At 39.6% G+C, this 19,320-nt stretch overlaps 1 protein-coding gene across 1 annotated transcript in view; it reads left to right on the top strand.

Annotated features, from left to right (window-relative positions):
- Positions 1–19,320, top strand: part of MICU1 (mitochondrial calcium uptake 1) — a 129,740-nt gene that overhangs the window by 23,956 nt on the left and 86,464 nt on the right. Inside the window, exons 2-5 of the mRNA XM_049789267.1 lie at positions 2,284–2,446; positions 5,907–6,078; positions 6,671–6,833; positions 9,789–9,832. Coding sequence (XP_049645224.1) covers positions 2,286–2,446; positions 5,907–6,078; positions 6,671–6,833; positions 9,789–9,832 — 540 coding nt within the window. The 5' untranslated portion in view covers positions 2,284–2,285. The remainder of the gene's footprint in view (positions 1–2,283; positions 2,447–5,906; positions 6,079–6,670; positions 6,834–9,788; positions 9,833–19,320) is intronic.

The raw sequence follows: 19,320 nt of genomic DNA on the forward strand, positions 1-19,320 counted from the left end.
ATGTATGTATCATTGTGGAGGATGTGGATTTATCAGTTAGATATATGCAGATATAAATGGCAGTCTTTGTTTTCTCAAACTTTTTTTTTTTTTTTTTTTTTTTTGGTTTTTGAGCCACACCCGGCGTTGCTCAGGGGTTACTCCTGGCTGTCTGCTCAGAAATAGCTCCTGGCAGGCACGGGGGACCATATGGGACACCGGGATTCGAACCAACCACCTTTGGTCCTGGATCGGCTGCTTGCAAGGCAAACACTGCTGTGCTATCTCTCCAGGCCCTGAAATAAAGGCACCGCTGGGATCTCAAACTTTTAGTTTATGTCAGTAAAATACTTTGAAGCCTTGAAATTTTTTTTTTCCCTTTGGTTTTTGGGTCACACTCTGCAGTGCTCAGGGGTTACTCCTGGCTCTACGCTCAGAAATCATTCCTGGCAGGCTCAGGGGACCATATGGGATGCTGGGATTTAAACCACTGACCTTCTGCATGCAAGGCAAATGCCTTACCTCCATGCTATCTCTCCAGCCCCGAAAGTTATTTTGTTTTGTTGATGGCCAAATTAGATACATCTCAGCAGATTGGCCTCAGAATAGTGAATGTTGCTTTTAACAATTGTACTGGTAATAGTTTGTAATAGAATTAACAGGCTTAGGCTGGTAGTGGGATGGGAAGAGCCAAGCAGTACTTACTTAAACAGGTAGTAACCTGGAACCAGGGGTGTGACTATAGTGATAGAAGACAATGTTTGATCTCTTGTACCACATATACCGCCCCCCTCCACTAAGTACCACTAGGTGTGGCCCATGTGGGCCTAGAGCACTTTATCCTTTGGACGTGACCAAGGACTCTCACCCATCAGTGTGACCCTCACAATAACAACAATAAAATGAACACATTTATGGCTGGGGATATAGCTTACTGCTAAAGCATGAGGCCCTGGATTTTTTCCCTAGAACATGCCTTTCTGCTTCCAAAAATAAAATAAATTAAAACAAATTTGACTAGTTATGCTATTTCTTCAGCATAAAAAAGGAATGAAATTATAGCAGTGTGTTTGCAGTGTTGTTATTTAGTAGAGGTGATATGCCCAGTGCATATATATGCTAGGTCTGTGGTGGGACACAGTTGTCACCACAGCCGCAGTGCAGTAGGGGAAGAGGGGCAAGTGGTTGAGAAACACACCTGCCACTTGAACGGTCTACAACTTGGATCTGTTTGTTGGTTTTATTGTTTTTGTTTTTGTTTTAATGACTTTTTTAATTTGATTCTTTGGCATCTACCAAGATTTCTCTCAAGAAGATGAATAGTTATATCTTTTGATGTGTAATTTGGAAAGTGAAATGCTGAGCTGAGATTATACAGTACCAGTTGAATTAAAGCATCAAAATGTAAGTGGAAAATTTAAAAACAAACCTTAATGTTTAAAGTTTGAAATCCTTCAGAGCCAGTGAATTCAGTTCTGTAATAATATCCCCACAGATACCTTCCCACTCTGCTTTGCTGGCACGAGGGTTTTTGTTTGTTTGTTTGGTTGGTTGGTTCTTGGGCCACACCCAGTGATGCTCATGGAGTACTCCTGGCTCTGCACTCAGAAACTGCTCCTGGCTCAGGAGACTATATGGGATGCTGGGGGGTTGAACATCGGTCCATACTCAATCAGCCACGTGCAAGGCAAACACCCTACAGCTGCCCTATAGCTTTGGTCCCTGGCACAAGTTCTTTTAAGAGTTGACATTATAGCAAGTGTTCTGTGGGATGTGGCACTTAGAAAACTTCTCAGGCATTCGGGGTTGTTCCTCTTTTCAAGTTCTTGATATCAACCAGTACCAGTTGGATGTCGTCAGCCAAGGTCTGCATGTCAACAGAGTTCCCTACCTAGTATTTCACAAGAGCCCTAGAAGTAAGGGATGCTTCCTACTTCTCTTTTCTGCTTAGTATTTAGTGTCCTGTTGTAATTAATAAGGCTTATATTCAGCTTCTCTTCTTTAAATTACTGTGTGATTTTCTTGTTCTCTAGTTGTGTCTTGATTGATAGATCAATTCAAGTACTACTGGTAGTTCAACTAAATACTGCTTTTCTCATTCAAGGATTTCTCAGACCCATGCCAGTTTACTGTGGGGGTCAAATGGAATAATTACACTCAAAATGTTTGTAATAGTGCCTGCCATTGAGTCGGTACTTGGCATATGTTGGTGAGATTGATACTTTTTTAACATTACAGCCATCACCATCATTATCACTGCCACTACCAAGTTAGGAATAACTCTTCTGTTTTTTTTTGTCCACAGAATGTTTCGTCTTCATTCGGTTACTGCATTAGTGGAACTGGCAGTGGCCCCTCGGTGGTACCATGGAGTATCACAGCCCCCCCAGAATAGGCAGCGACTCATGGTGGCAGCTTTCCTAGGAGCCTCTGCAATAACTGCAAGTACTGGTCTCTTGTGGAAGAGGCAAGTGTCATCTGAGCATTTTCTCTGGCATATACTTGAATTCTAACAGTCATTTTTGTGATCTGAATGTATTCTAATTTAATTTTATATCAAAAACTCCTGCCCAAATCATTTAGCATAAATATTGGCTTAAGGAATGAGATGTTTTAAATAATTAAGTGCTCCTTTTAAGGTAACAACACTGAAAATAAGAGATTCAAACTTCAGCAACCAAACTAAAAAAACTGTGGGGTAGGACTGGTGCTGGAACATTATATATATAAAATTGGTTTTTGGGTCACACCCGGCAGCGCTCAGGGGTTACTCTTGGCTCTGTGCTCAGAAATCACCCCTAGTAGGTTCAGGGGACCATATGGGATGCTGAGGATTGGATTCAGTTCGTTCCAGGTTGACTGCATGCAAGGCAAAAATCCTACTGCTGTGCTATTGCTCCAACCATGGAATATAGCATATCTAACCCAACTATGAATAACTTTGTAAATCATGGTGCTTGGTATGAAATTCTAGAAGAAAAAGTCTTGCTTGGGATAAATACTCAGGTCAAAACCAGTGCACAGAGATTGTATAGCCTGTCATTGTCATTCTTAGCCCCACATGCACCAGCAATATAATATAACACTGTTTCCTTTTGCATAGGCATACTTAAAAAAGGAGAAATCTTATGTATAGAAACAAGCTCTTATCTACTAGGAATAAGAATCAATAAATTTTATAATACAGGGGTGCCTCCCACCCTGAACATTTGTCCTGGGGACTCGACTTAGATTCCATGTGATTGGACAGTGACCCTCCAACCCAAACCCCAGATCCCAACCATAAAACCAACACAGCTCCCTGCAACAGCACCAGGAATCAAACACTCTCTGGGGAGTGCCTGAAATATACCAGTAAAAAGTTTTAATAAAATGAACTTTAGGACTGGAGAGATAGCATAGCAGTAGGTGTTTGCCTTGCAAGCAGCCGATCCAGGACAGATGGTGGTTCGAATCCCAATATCCCATATGGTCTCCTGTGCCTGCCAGGAGTGATTTCTGAGCACAGAGCCAGGAGTAACCCCTGAGCACTGCCAGATGTGAAAGAAAAAAAAGAACTTTTTAAGTTATTGTTTTGAAATAAAAGCCAACATGTGTTAGAATGTTTGATCTTTTATTTTAAGATCAAAAGCAAAAACTGTAATATGAATTATATACATGAATGGTGAAGTATACAGTCTGGAGTGTTTGCTGCCAAAGAAAAGTGAATGTGTTCTAGATTATATAAGTAGGTATATTTAAAGGCCAGGTATGCTATATGAATTTACTTAAATATAATTCTTAGAAGTCATATTAGAATTTTGTTAGGGAATAAATGTCATATTTTTGTTTTGTTTTTCCTTTCTCAGTCTCTAAAATTATACTAAGTGAAAATATTAAGGATTGAGGAACTAGACTATGAATACCTGGGTCAAACTCTAGCTGTATACTTTCTTCAAAGTAGTGCTTGTTTGCTAACATTGATTGAGTTTAAAGATGTTTTGTTGGGAATCATTGGTGATGCCCTCTGAACCCTGTGTGGGAGGCCCCCCCACAAAAAGATACTTTATAAATGATGCTACAGAAATTCATAGAGTTATAAGAGGTAGTTGTAATCAACAAACTGGACAACCTCGGGAAATGCATAAATACATAGAAACAAACAACTTGCAAAGAGTGAATCTTGAAGAAAGAGAAAATGAACAGATCAAAAATAAATAAGGAGTAGTGAATCCATTGATGAAAAGCCTCCCCTAAGTGAAAAGTACAGAAACAGATGGTTTGAGTGTAATTCCACCATATACTTAAAGCATATTCATGTCACTACAAAAATATAAAGTAAACACCAGTATCCCTGTTGAATGTAAATGTAAAAATTCTCAACAAGCTGAATTCAACAATATTTAAAAGGTTATACAGCCTGGTCTCGAGAAATTCATCTCTAGGAATTAAGGATGCTTTAATTTATGCAAGTCAGTTTGATTTAATAGAGTGAAAAGGGAAATTTTTATCATCTCAGAATAAACAGAACTTGACAAAGTATAGCATCCTTTCACAATAAAACTCAACAGATTGAGTATAGAAGGAAGTACCAACATAACAAAGGCCACATATGACAAATTCACTGCTAAGATTATACTCGATTGAAAGCTTTTCCTCTAAAGTTGAAAACTTTTCCTCTAAGAACAGGAACCAGGCAAGTGACAAATTTCAATATATAACAATAAAAATATACTAAATACATACTAAATACATAATAAAAGTATACACACACAGAGTCTTTTGAAACAATGGGCAACCCCATCAGTTTAACTTCTCAAGTTCAATCAAGTGGCAATAGAAAATAATAAAGAAATCAGTCATGGAACAAAGAATCTTAGTGTCAGAACATTTTCCTTGTGCATGTGAGGCCTTGGCTCAATCTCCAACTCTGTAAATAATAAACAAAAATGCCAGTTGTAGGGGCTCAGGAGATAGTGCAGAGGGGTAGAGCACCTAGATTGCATGCCTGAGGTCCTGGTTCAGTCCCTGGTAGCATCATATGGTCCCCTGAGCACTGCTGGCTCCTGAACACCTAAAGAGCAGCAACTGAAAAAGGAAACCTCAATTTTAGTTTTCTTAAATCATTCCTCTTTCTTTGAAGGGGACCTTGAGGGAGCATTGGACATTCCCAGCTCAGTCCTTGGGTGAGCAAGGCAGTGTTGGGGATCAGATTTTCAAAGATCTACAAAAGATTAATATCGTCAATGAAAAAGTATTTAGCAACACTAATAATCAGGAGTATTACTGTCAAAATCTGACCATGAACATTTATGCTGCTTCTGTGTATTAGCTATTGTGAGCAATGGCTACTGTAGCACAGGCATGTACAAATCTCATTGTGACCCTCAATTCAATTCTTTAGTTCCTGTAACCAAAGTGGACTTTAAAACAATGATTTTTGGGGGGCGGGGCCCACACCCGATGAGAACTCAGGATTAATCCTGGCTAGGGGCTCAGAAATAGATCCTGGCTTGGGGACCATATGGAACATTGGGGGATTGAACCGCAGTTCATCCTAGGTCAGCTGCATACAAGGCAAATGCCCTACCACTGCACCACCACTCCACCCCCTAAAATAATGTTTTTGTTTGTTTGTTTGTTTTGGTTTTTGGGTCACATCTGGCATCACGCAGGAATTAATCCTGGCTCTACACTCAGAAATCACTTCTGGCAGGCTCGAGGACCGTATGGGATGCTGGGATTTGAACCACCGTCCCTCTGCATGCGAGGCACATGCCCTACCTCCATGCTATCTCTTTGGCCCTTAAAATAATGTTTTTGAGGAAATTTTTTATATAGAATGTTTCCGTATTTCATTACTATGCTCCTGTTAAGCTGTGTTGAAAATCCATACGTGGTTAGCACCGTGGACTTGATTAATGGAGATTATTTTTTTTCCTATTCAGGGCCTATGCTGAATCCCCATCATCTGTGAACAAAAAGACCGAACTTGGTGATAAAGGAAAGAATAAAGATGAAGGGAAAATCTCCACCCAGGATAAAAAGGTCGCAGGTGATTTTGTTGAACCTCAACCAGAAGAGAAAAAAAAGAAACGTTCTGGATTCAGAGACAGAAAAGTATGGAGCATTTAGTATAACATGTTGTTCAAAACTCGTTACTTAAGAACCAATATGACATTACACTCTAGTCCTAAGATCTTTACAACTCTTCAATTATGTTTTCCAGCTTTTGTAGCTTTTGGTGATTTAAGAAATTAGAAGATTTTTGCTGGAGGGATAGTACAGTGGGGAGGGTGTTTGCCTTGCATGTGGCCAACCTGGGTTCAATCCCTGGCATCTCCTATGGTTCCCTTGAACACTGCCAAGAGTGATTCCTAAGTGCAGAGACAGGAGTACCCCAGAGAAAAACTTTTTTGTGCACCCCCCACAAAAAAGAATTTTCAGAGTATTTTCAATCAAAAGTTTACATGAGCGTTGCCTCATGTAATTGGGAATATTGGGGAAAAAAGATTAAGCAGTTTCTGAAATTAAAATTTTGTTCTAATATATATATTGCATGGTTTCAGAAAAAGTATCCAATAGAAAGTCCTCAACATAAAAAGAGCAAATATATCTAAGTGAGAATTGCTTCATATAGTAATATTCTGTGGAGCTTTTTTTATTTAAAACTAATATTCGTTTTAGTAACACGGTAACTTTCTAATGGTAGGTGATGGAGTATGAGAATAGGATTCGAGCATATTCTACACCAGACAAAATCTTTCGCTATTTTGCCACCTTGAAAGTAATCAGTGAACCAGGTGAATCTGAGGTGTTCATGACTCCAGAAGATTTTGTGCGATCCATCACCCCCAATGAAAAACAACCAGAGCGTAAGTCCCGAAAGTCAGATAAGACTGGGGTTCTCATTGTGTGACATTTCAGTTTTTTTCTGCACATTACCTAAACTCTGTAGATTCATGCAATAATCATATTCACCCTATTGTTAATGTATGTCTTTTTATTTTATTTATTTATTTATTTATTTATTTATTTTGGTTTTTGGGCCACACCCAGTGACGCTCAGGGGTTACTCCTGGCTATGCGTTCAGAAGTCACTCCTGGCTTGGGGGACCATATGAGACGCTGGGGGATCGAACCGTGGTTCGTCCTAGGCTAGCACTGGCAAGGCAGACACCTTACCTCTAGCACCACCACGCCAATGTATGTCTTTTTAATCTTAGTTAAAAAGAGTTAACGGGGGTGGGGGTAGAGTAGCACAGTGGGTAGAGCATTTGCCTTGCATGTAGCAGACCCAGGTTTGATACCTGGCATCCAATGTGGTCCCTTGAAACTGTCAGAAGTTATTTCCTGAGTATAGAGCCAGGATTGAACCCTGAATACCGTCAGGTGTGGCAAAAGAGAAAAAAGAAAAAAAAAAAAAGGCAAGCTAACCTCAGAAGTCCCTTTGAAGAATTTATTTATAACTCTCATTTGACTACAGCATTGGCAAAGCATATTGGCTAAGTCTGAAGTTAAGGAATTTTCCATGGAGGTCATGGAAATCACGTTAGTGGGCATTCTTCTGTATGTCTTAGAAATAGTCTAAGGAGGGCTGAGTGATAGATAGCACAGTGGGGAGGGCACTTGCCTTGCACACAGCTAACCCAGGTTCAATCCCCAGCATCCCATTTGGTCCCTCAAGCCTGCCAGGAGAAATTTCTGAGCAGAGAGCCAGGAATAACCCTAAACTCTGCCTGGTATGGCCCCAAACAAGCAAAAAACATAGTCTAAATCCAATGCATATTTGCAAAATGTTTTTTCAACCCATATCAGGAAATTATCTTTTTACTGTCTCCTTAGTATATGTTCTTCTTAAATTTGCCAAATTTATTTCCAGAGAAATTACACTAATTCATACTCTCTCTGGGAACTTGTAGAAGTTTAATCCTCTGTATTTCAATTAGCACATGCTATTGTTAGACTTAAATTTTTAACAAATAACAAGGAATTATTTGACTTTTGTGATTTTTGTGATTTTGCATTTTATGAGTAACTCTTGGGGTCTCTCTCTGTTTATTGACAATTGCTGTATCTATGAATTGCCTCTTTATTTTTTTGAACTTATTTTTCTTTTAATTCTTTTGATTAACAAAAAACTTTATAAAATAGTCAGCATGCCAGAAAGAAACTGCAATGGAGATAATGGAGCAGAGCACATGATTTATATATGAGGGAGACCTGAGTTTGATCCCTGGTATGGCATGGGTTTCCTGAGCACCCCAGAAATGACTCTTGACCCTCAAGTACAGAGCCAGCACTAATAGCATGTGTCCTGAAAACAAAACTAACAAAAAGAAAAGACAAAAGCCCCCGCATTGAAATCTGTTCTATCCATTGTAGCTGTTGTCTCCCAATCTGTGACCCGTTTCTTAAGTTCACTTCTAGTAATTTTTAATTGTATCAATGCTAGTTTATACAACTGTATGTTGAGGGATGCAATTTCACACCTCCTCAAAATATATGTTGCCATACCACAGCCACCAAAAAAATACTATTATCCTTCACCCTTGTCCTTTGTATTCCCTCCAGTTTCTGGGTCTCCCCTCCACCATCTTTTTTTAAGCCCTATGGTTTATAATACTATACCTGGCAGGGTTTAATGGGTGCATTGTTGCAACACCACACAGCCTCTGCTAGAGTACCCCCATTGCTCCCTGCTCCTTCTTCCCTTTCATATCACCATAATTGGGTTGTACTAGCTTGTTGTTGTTGGGACTCTTGTTTGACTGTGGTCAGCTGATAACCTAGTTTGCTCCTTCTGACCGATTTCTCTAAGCATGATTCATGTCAGTCCCATCAGTGTTGTTGCCAAAGACAAGATTTTATTTTATTTTTTCTTTGCTGTGTCTATACCACCCTTGCTCTATCTGTTCATCTGTTGTTGAGTACTCGGGTACTACGGTAAATAACATCCCAATGAACATGCATATGTCTTTTTTTAACTAGTGTTTTCATTTTCTTTGGATATCTAGGCCTGGAATTCCTAGCTTCCAGGGGCTGAAGTGAGAGCAGGACAGGGAGGGTGCTTGCCTTGCACACAGCTGGCCTGGGTTCAGTCCCTGGTGCTCCATAGGGTCTCCTGAGCCCTCCAGAAATAATTCCTGAGAGCAGTCAGGAGTGAACCCTAGACATCACTGGGTGTGGTCCCAAAATGAAAGAAGGAATTCCTGGTTCTTGTGGTAAATTCATTTATGATGTTAGAGAAATCCCTATGATGTTTTCTGTAGAAGCCAGATAATTTACATTCCCACCAACAGTGACTGAGGGCTCCTATTTCTGTGCTTCCCTGCCAGAACTATTTTCTGACCTTTTGCTGTTGGTCATTGTCACAGTGTGAGGTTGTCCCTCATTGCTTAGATTTGCCTTTCCCAAATAATAAGCATTTTTGTCAGGTGTGTGTTGGCCAACTCCGGGTCTTAGTGAAACTCTTCTCCCCTTTATATGGTGGTTTTTTTGTTATTGAATTTTGTAAGTTCCTTTTTCTATCTTGGGCCTGAGCTCTTCTTCAGATGTATAATGTCCAGTATTCCCTCTCATTTGAAAAAAAAATAAGGTAATTTCTTCCCCTTCACCCCCCGCTGTGTTATTACTCTAACCCTGATTGGTCTCCTAACAGTGGCACGCTAAGTCTGAAAATGGGACACATTTTCCTTCCTGTGACCTTTTATGTCTGTTGTGACTAAGCCATATATTACAATTGATTGATTGAAGCTGAAGCTGGAAGCTGTTATAGAATTCTCCTTAGTTGTAATCAGGGACTAAAGTTTTATTTTTTCTTTTAACAGACTTGGGCTTGGATCAATATATAATAAAACGCTTTGATGGAAAGGTGAGCAAAAATAAATATTTAACAAATTTAGCATATATGTATATATTGTATGTCTATCCCATAATTGACTATCTAATTGTTAAATATCCTGTTTACTAAAAAATTTTTTTCTCTAGAATTTGCAGGTATTTGATTACCCATTTTTTAAATGTTATTAACTGGGGGGGGACGGACTATAAGTACCTTCAAGCTACTTTTCTAGATAAAAACGAAGCAAAAGGCTCGTCTATATTTCTCTCCCTAAGGTATAGAGTGTCCTGCTTCCTACATAAAAGACTAATTCAGTTTATATTGGTATTTGAATTTGAATTTGAATTTTAAATTTAATTTCAATTTCAATTTAATTTTAATTCAGTCATACAGGTTAACAATCGCCCCAGTATTCCATCTGCTTTTCGGATGGAAACATCTGACTTGACCTTCCTTAGTCTTTGCTGACATGCGCCAATAACCTGAACTAGAGTATTCCAGTCCTTATTCGTGCCTTCACTATAAGTGATGGAAAAAAAAACTCCAAAATTGACAATGAATTTACTTTTCAGTTCTCTATTTTATACCTGGATAAGTCATACATAATTCTTAAACCTAGAAGGTAGTCATATAAATGCAGAAAACAATCAGGTAAACATGTTTTTCCTTTCAGGCTAAAATCATCAAAAGGAAAAGGAGACTATTACACAGGGTCAGAAAGAAAAGTAAAAGATCAATTTTGAGGAGAAGGAAGAAAGCATACCAGAGAGAAGAGCGAGCCAAGACTGAGAAAATGATTAAGGATGATATTGCAAAGAAAGTCATGAAATGGAAGGAAAAGGCAGGATCACAAGAGGGTCCAACTGAGTAGGGGTCGGTCTTGCTGGAAATGAGCCTTGTAGGCATGTGGGAGTCCTGGGCTACATGAAGTGATGGTGCTTGGGTAAGGGGATGGAAGCTAGAAGTGCTAAAGGGCTTCTGCAAGAGTAGAAAGAACAGGGAACTAGATTCAATTTCTCCCAGCCAAGGCTCAGGTGCCTTAAATTACCTTTCCCATGAAAGGAGCACAGTGATTCTGGCCTAGCCAGATATCCTTTTAGTCAAGGTCACACATTCAGAAATAAAAACAAAAAGGATGAGAAGGAAAGGGCATTGAAGTATAGATTTGAGGAGAGACCTAGGTTCCTATTCCTGGCACTGGTTTGAGCATTTTTGGTGGTTTTGTTCTGGATGCTAAAGGCTTGTCTTAGTGAGGGATCACTGAAGATTGACTCTGATTTCAGAGTGTCTAGGGCTGGGGTCACACCCCTGTCTTAAGTTTATTTGTGTCACTTTTTGGTGTGTGTGATTTTTTTTGGTGTGTTTTTGTGACACATATTTTGTCATTTTGTGTTTGGAGATCCCTGGCACTCAGAAAAGATGTGATGTTTTCTAATGAACAGCCTTGTCGAACTCTTGGGACACACAGTGATGAAGATGTTTTCTTGTTTGGTTTGGTTTGGTTTTTTTTTTTTTTGTTTTGTTTTGTTTTTGTGGTTTTTTTTTTGGTTTTTGGGTCACACCCAGCAGCGCTCAGGGGTTATTCCTGGCTCTACGCTCAGAAATCGCTCCTGGTAGACTCAGGGGACCATATGGGATGCCGGGATTTGAACCACTGTCCTTCTGCATGCAAGGCAAACACCCTACCTCCATACTATCTCTCCGGCCTCAAGATGTGATGTTTTTTTGGGAAAAAAAATCAACTAGTTAATAACATTCTTTGATGTGAGCCTCCATTCATCAATAATATTTTGGGGGCAAGGGACTGTGGGGGTATGATTGGTGCCCAGGGGCTGTTCTTGGCTCTGCTCAGGAGTGACTCATGGCAGTACTCAGGGGACCCTATTTGAAATTGGGAATTGAATCAGAGATGACCTGTTGTAGTCAATAATTGAGTAAAATTGGTTTATCTAATTAAAATTTTTTGTCACTAAAGAACTATATACTGGCATGAAAAGTCAGTCATCTGTATTATTCTGATCTAAAACCATGCAGAAAAACTACAGAGAATATGTGTAAGTGGAAATAGCAAATTCTCATGTTCTGAGTGTAATTTCCACTCCTAGCGCATTCCCAAGTATAAAACACTCAGTGCTAACTCAAGTTTCTTACATGCTGTCTAATTTCTTTCCTGTGTGTTCACTGTATTCTCTCTCAACTGAATACTAAAATGTGCTATTTCTGCATGATGAATGAATTCCACCTTTTTGTTTCAGTAGGTTTTGCATTTTTCTAATGACCACTTTTAAATAAATACCTTGGTAAAATGCAATACAAAAACATAGTCCCCACCTGCCTCTGGAGACAAGCTTGGCAGTACTGCTCCACTCAGAAGGTACTTAGTTTAGGTGTAAATTTTTCGGCACCGAGACATAATTCTGAAAAAATTAGAATATAACAGTCAAGTGTTAGTACTATCGATATATATATATAGTGTTTGAAAATATGACTGATGCCAAAGACAAGTATATGAAAATTGACTTTCTAATAGCATATATCATGTTAGAAAGGGCATAAAAGAAAATAGAGGAGTATCCATATAGATGGGCAAGCAGAGAATGTAGAATTGAAGGGCCGGAGAGATAATATCACAAGTAAGGCACTCAGCTTGCACATGGCCAACCAGAGTTCAATTTCGAGCACCCCATATGGTCTCTTAAGCCCTCCAGAGTGATTGATGAGTGCAGAGCCAGGAGTAACCCCTGTGACCCACTAACCCTCTCCCCTGCCCCCAAATACAAATGTAGAATTGGGCCCCGTGACCACTGTTCCCTTATCAGAGAATGCACATATTTCTCTTCTGTCCAGGTAATAATTATATTTAATCTCTTTCCCAGTGCTTCCTTTAAGTCCTATATTAATTCCTGGTGAATGTATTTTTCAAATCTTGTTTTGGAGTCAAGTTGATACTTCTTAAATAATATTTGAAATTGTTTATCTCTGTTTTATGTCTTCATGAGTTGTCTTGGCTATGAAGTCTAAGAAAGCAGTTTCTGTACTGTTTTCTATGTTTTGTGCCTCCTTAGCAGAACTGGGGGTTGCGGGGTAGGCTACCTATACCTGCCAGTGCTGGGGAAACTGTAGAGTTCCAGAGATAAAAGAGGGTTCTTAACACAGCGTAGCAGGCACTTCCTCCAGCAATCTCTCTGACCTCCTGCTTTCACACCATATAGAGCAATGAGTGCAAAATTTACTCAGTGTTTGCACAGTTTACTAGTGTTTTTTCCCCCAGGGATTTTTTGTTGTTTTTTTTTTGTTTTTGTTTTTTTGGGCCACATCTGGTGACACTCAGGGATTACTCCTAGCTACGCACTCAGAAATCGCTCCTGGCTTGGGGGACCATATGGGACACCGGGGGATTGAACCGTGGTCCGTCCTAGGTCAGCACATGCAAGGCAAATGCCCTACCACATGCACCACTGCTCCGGCCCTTTTTCAGGGATTTTTGACATGTATGCAATTCTTCATTTGGTAATTATGATATTGACCAGTGCTTACTCAACTCTAGATTTTATTGTTTTATTTGGGATTGTTCTTTGTCTTCTTTAAAATGAAAAGTTCTGGTTTCTAAAATTATTTTTGTAAAAATATTAGCACAATTTTCTGTTCCAATAAAGATTTTGGTTATTGTAGCAAATTTAATATAGGAGGATCAGAAATTTCATAAAAAACTAACATGGCTTCTTTTTATTTGTGTGGGGTGGAGGGGATTGACCAGATAACCATAACCACTATGCTCAGAACTTGCTCCAGTGGGGTTTAAAGGATCATATGTAGTGTTGGGGTATATGTTTATCTCTCTCTTTCTCTTTCTTTCTCTCTCTCTCTCTCTCTCCCTCTCTCTTCTTCTCCCTCCCTCCCATCCATTTTCCTTCCTCTTTCCTTCAGTTTAGAAGATAAATTAGTTATGAACTGCTTAGAGGAAGAAATATTTGCTTTTTGGGGGAGAGGAAGTAGCGATAAACCTGGCAGTGTTCAGGGCTTACTCCTGGTTCTGTGTTCAAGGATTACTCCTGGTAGAGCTCAAAGAACCACATGGGATACAGGAGGTAGAACCCGGGTTGTCCACAAGCAAGGCAAATGCCGTATCTCTGTACTAGCATTCTGGCCCCTAGATGGCTCTTAAGAGCAACACTCTAATCTATATTTGAAAAATTGCCTCTTTTATAATCAAGATCATAAAGGAAGTTACAAGCTAAACTGTTTACTTTTTCGGATATTGATTGATTGCATGCTTAACATAGCATCATTTTTGTGAGGTACTTTTAGAGTCAACTCAGAGAGGAGCAAACAATTTAGAAGATAATTCTATTACAGAGTGAGTTTAGGCACTGATACACATTTCAGGAAATCTTGACACCTGTAATAGTTTTCTAGTTTTAGTCTTTTTTTTTTTTTTTTTTTTTTTTTTGATTTTCGGGTCACAGTCGGCAGCGCCCAGGGGTTACTCCTGGCTCTATGCTCAGAAATCACTCCTGGCAGGCTCGGGGACCATATGGGATGCCAGGTTTGGAACCACTGACCATCTGCATGCAAGGCAAATGCCTTACCTTCATGCTATCTCTCTGGCCCCATTTAGTCTCATTTTTTTCTTCATCTCTTTTGTTTAAAAAAAATTTTAATGGGCCAGAGAGATAGTACAATAGGTAAGGTACTTGCCTTGTACATGGCTATCCCAGGTTCAATTTCTAGCACCCCATAGAGTCCCCTAAGCCTGCCAGAAATGACCTCCTTACCACAGTTAGCTTTGGCCCAAAAACAAAAAAAAATTTTTTTTAATTTTCTCATTTTTTTCTCACTTCTTAAAAATTAGCAGTTTTAGGGCCCGGAGAGATAGCACAGTGGCGTTTGCCTTACAAGCAGCTGATCCAGGACCAAAGGTTGTTGGTTCGAATCCCGGTGTCCCATATGGTTCCCCGTGCCTGCCAGGAGCTATTTCTGAGCAAACAGCCAGGAGTAACCCCTGAGCAACGTGGGGTGTGGCCCAAAAACCAAAAAAAAAAAAAAAAAATAACAGTTTTAGTGCTTTTGGACACACTACTAAGATTATCTGGCTTTGGTCTCTGAAATATTTTGCAAGGCATTTCTATTTTGAGTGTCTTTGTATTTGATCAGTAGGTCTTATGCTGAAGTATGTGAATTGAGAATCAAAAATATTTACTTCACCAGATCTATAGTATAGTGGGGAAGGCACTTGCCTTCCATGAGGCCAACCTGGGTTCTATCTCTATTACCCCATATAGTCCCTCAAGCACCACCAGGAGTGTTTCCTGAGTGCAGAGCCAGGAGTAACCCCTGAGCCTCCCTAGATGTGACCCCAAAAGCTAACACATCTGTGCTGTAAATAGATGGGGGGATAGGGAGAGACACAAACACATTCTGGTTTGATTTTCTCATATCTGAGCTGTTCTCTCACCATATCTATCTCATCCTTTTGTGTTAAATTATTTAAGAAGTCACATCAATCTATTCTTCAGTTTGTAAATTGCTAAATAACATATATTTTTCTATGAAAAATTATTTGTTTTGGTTTGGGGATAACACCAGATAGTGCTCAGTGCTTACTCCTGGCTCTGAGCTCAGGGAACCATATAGGAAACCAGGGATCAAACCTGGGTTCGCCACATACATACAAGGCAAGTACTCTGGCCACTGCACTATCGCTCCAGCCCCATTTATCAGGAACTTTTATCAGGTTACTATATTAAGCTTGGCTTGAGAAGTCTGGTGAGTTTAGGTCAAATTTCATTTTACACCTAATGATTTTCATTAGTCAAGGAAAATATGTTAAACTATGTGATACTTGACAATAATTTGCAGTGATAGCCAGCTAAATTAACTAACCTAATCTGCTTCATCAAATGCAGTCTAATAGCATTTTTTTACCTGATGTTTTATTACAGACATGGCTAGTATGTCATTCCTTATACCATATTTTTTGAGAGCTGATTCTAAGTTTTTTCCTCAGAATAATTACTAACCCTCTGAATTTATTTGGGCTTGTTGCTTATATGTTGATAGGGTGGTACAGGAACAAATTTGTCACCATCTTAAAATAATTTACCCATGAAACAATGGCAAGAAAACCTAGAGAAAAACTTTAAAGAAATACTTCGGCACCCATATCAAAAATGTGTTTTGTTTTGTTTTTAAGAAACAGGATAAATTGTTCATGGTTCTGGGTGGGTTCTTTTATTTTTATTTTGGTTCTGGATTGTGTGTGTGTGTGTGTGTGTGTGTGTGAGTGTGTGTGTGTGTGTGTGTGTGCGTGTGTGTGTGTGTGTGCGTTTATAATTGGGTTTTTCTGCAGTTTTAAGTTTAATTTGAGGGAAGTTTCGGGATCAGTTTTCTCTCTCTCTTTTTTTTTGTGGGGGGCCCACACCCAGTGATGCTCAGGGGTTTCTCCTGGCTATGCACTCAGAAATCATCCATGACCAGGGGGAGGGGTACCATATGGAACGCTGAAAATCGAACCGAGGTCTGTCTTGGGCAGCTGCTTGCGAGGCAAATTCTCTATTGCTGTGCTATCGCTTCGGCCCCTCGGAATCAGTTTTGTTTCGTTTCAGTGTATCTAGAAGGTAATATCTAAGACATTTATGTTTCTTATTTTATATTTCCAGATACTCGGTAATTTAATGCAAGTCTTAACAGGTTCTCTATGTATTTAAGAGATATATAAGTTTAAGATATGTATATATATATATATTTGATTTGCATAATCAAACAATGTAATTTTTTTTCTTTGTCTCATCTTCTGATCAGGATTTCTGGCAGGTACTGACTGACTCAGCAGCATGTGCTTTTGATTAGTTCCAGAATCTTTTAGTAGCGCTTCAGGGACAAAGGTTCAGTGCATGGTCTTGTCCTTCCCCTGCTCCCTATAGATGATGCTGTTCCTGTCACTTCATATTAATGACAGTTCAAGCACTGCCTTGAGAATCTAGTGCTCCCCATAACCCAGAAGGAAGCTCAGTGTTCTGTATCACACACAAGGGCAGAACCAAATGGCTGGAATCAGCGTCAGTAACTCAGTTAATCAGGGTATTTGAATCGTCTTGTTTGATACCATGATGTTAGTTTAACTGCCACAGAAATAGTGAGCCAATAATTATGTCAGATAAAATTTTTATAGGTGTTTTTGTTTTCTTCTTTTTGGAAAAATTAATGAGATGGGGGCCCCTTCCAAGCAGGCCTCAAATGCTAGGGGGTCTCTCTCCGTGATTCTTGGCTGGCCACCTGGCCAGGGATTCCTGTGGTAGTGGTACTTGGGGAGGCTCTAGGGCAAGGGTCTCAAACTCAATTTACCTGGGGGCCACAGGAGGCAAAGTCGGGATGATCCTTGAGTACAAAGTCAGTAGTAAGCCTTGTACATTGGGGTGTGACCCAAACAACTAAAACAAAACAAAAAATGATTCCTTTAGGGCAGGGCCACAAAATGTACGGCGGGCCGCACGGCCCACAGGCCGCGAGTTTGAGACCCCTGCTCTAGGGTACCCAGTAGTGCCAGGGCCCTCCACAGCTGCACCGGTGTGATGTCAGACCAGGCAAAGCAGTAACCTTGCCCCTGAGCTGTCACCTCAACCCTACTTTTGTAATTCCATACATAGCAGTACAGAAAAGCAGTTGCTTAGTTGTACTTTGCTTAAGAAAATGGCATAAACATACATGCAGATTTACAAAAAAGGTGATATTATAGACATAAAGAGAATGAGCACCATTTGGTAAGGAATGCCCCACAAATGTTACCATGGAAAAACTTGAAGAATCTACAATGTTATCCAGCATGCTGTTGGCATTGTTGTAAACAAACAAGTAAAGAGCAATTTTATTTTTTTTGCCATGAGAATTAATGTTCATAGTTAGCATATTAAGCACTCTAAAAGTCAAGACAGCTTCTGGAAGCAAGTAAAGGTAAACCGAAAAGAAGGAAGCCAAAGGGAAAGGGACTTGGATTCAGTTGAAGTGCCAGCCTGCTCCACCCAGAGAAGCACACTTTGTGAGAATCAATAGAAAGGAGCCTGAGCTGCTGGAACCTAATCCTCATAATTCATGGTATAAAAGACACTTTTTTGGGCTTTATTTTTGGGGCTACACCTGGCAGCACTCAGGGCTTCTTCTTTGTTCTGCATTCAGAAATTACTCCTGGCAGGCTTGGGACTATATGCGATACCTGGGATCAAACCTGGGTCTGCCCCGGGTCAGCTGCATGTAAGGTAAACACCTTACCACTGTACTATTGCTCCAGCCCCCTTGAGAGCCGCTTTTTTAAAAAAATAAAAGATCTCTGAACTATTAAAAAAGAAAGAAAATGGCATAAAGGGAAACAGAAAGACATCATTTTTTTTTTTTACCTTTTTTTTAACTGGTCAACAATTTTAACCTTGAAAAACAAGCAAATACATATATATGCAGACAAAGAATTTCATGGACTCAGAAGTTAAATTTTTGCCCCTTTTCCCCCCATCTTGAGGCTTATTTGATGACTATTGTTGATAAAATTATTCAAGTGTATTCATCCAAAATGACTAGTATTTCTTAATATAAGCTAATAAGTATGAGCTGTTGCTGAAGAAACCACTTTTGGTTCAAAATCATTTACTTAAGGATGATTTTTATAGAAAATTTTTTCTGAGCCTCATAGATTTTTGAACAGGATACATTTATAGTAGTTTTCCTTCCCAAGCTCCCAAACCAGTCATCCTATTATTGCGGCTATAGATTACTTTGACTTTGACTTTAACTGCCTTAAAAAAAAAAAATTTCGCTGATGATTTCCTGATTAAAGCCCCAAATCCCAGAGAATCTATTTTCAGGTAGCTATGACAGAGCAGTGTGCTGAGTGTGTAATGGTGAATTACTAGTCAGATAAGCCAAGAACTTGAATCACCATTTTCACACCTCTAATTTGGCAGGGTCATTTTGTGAGGGGCATTTACAAGCTCTCATCTGTGAGAATTCCATGGTTTGGGGCTTGAAGATTCAAAAATGCTTGCCACGGAGATGTCTGTCATTGCAGAGAAGGAGAAGAGAACAGACAGGGACTAGTGAGTGCTCAGGAGCCTTTGGAATCTGCATCATCAGTCAGCCTCTCAGAGTGGGTAAAGAGTAGCACCTGTCTTCCATACACTGGGATATTACTGTTGGAATCAGAAGCCTTCTTAAACTAAGGATGCATTCATATCCTACTGTATTCTGACAGACGTCTCCTCAATGTGCTTTCTATATTAAAAATGAACCTTTATTGGTAGGAGAGGAATCATTTTTATTGGGTTTTGTAAAATATTACTTTTTGGTGACACTAGTATAAATCTTCAAGCTCCCAAAGGTCAATGAGCTGTTACCTTACTGAAGGAGGCTTTCTTGCTTGCTTTTTTCCAGGGATTTGTCTTCTGCATGCTAAATCCCTCTTGCCTGGGGAAAGGCTGGGCTCATTTTGGGTTTTCTGTTTGGTTGGTTGGTTGGTTGGTTGGTTTTGGTAG

This window comes from Suncus etruscus, chromosome 15, assembly GCF_024139225.1.
Source record: "Suncus etruscus isolate mSunEtr1 chromosome 15, mSunEtr1.pri.cur, whole genome shotgun sequence".
Classification (NCBI taxonomy): Eukaryota; Metazoa; Chordata; class Mammalia; order Eulipotyphla; family Soricidae; genus Suncus; species Suncus etruscus.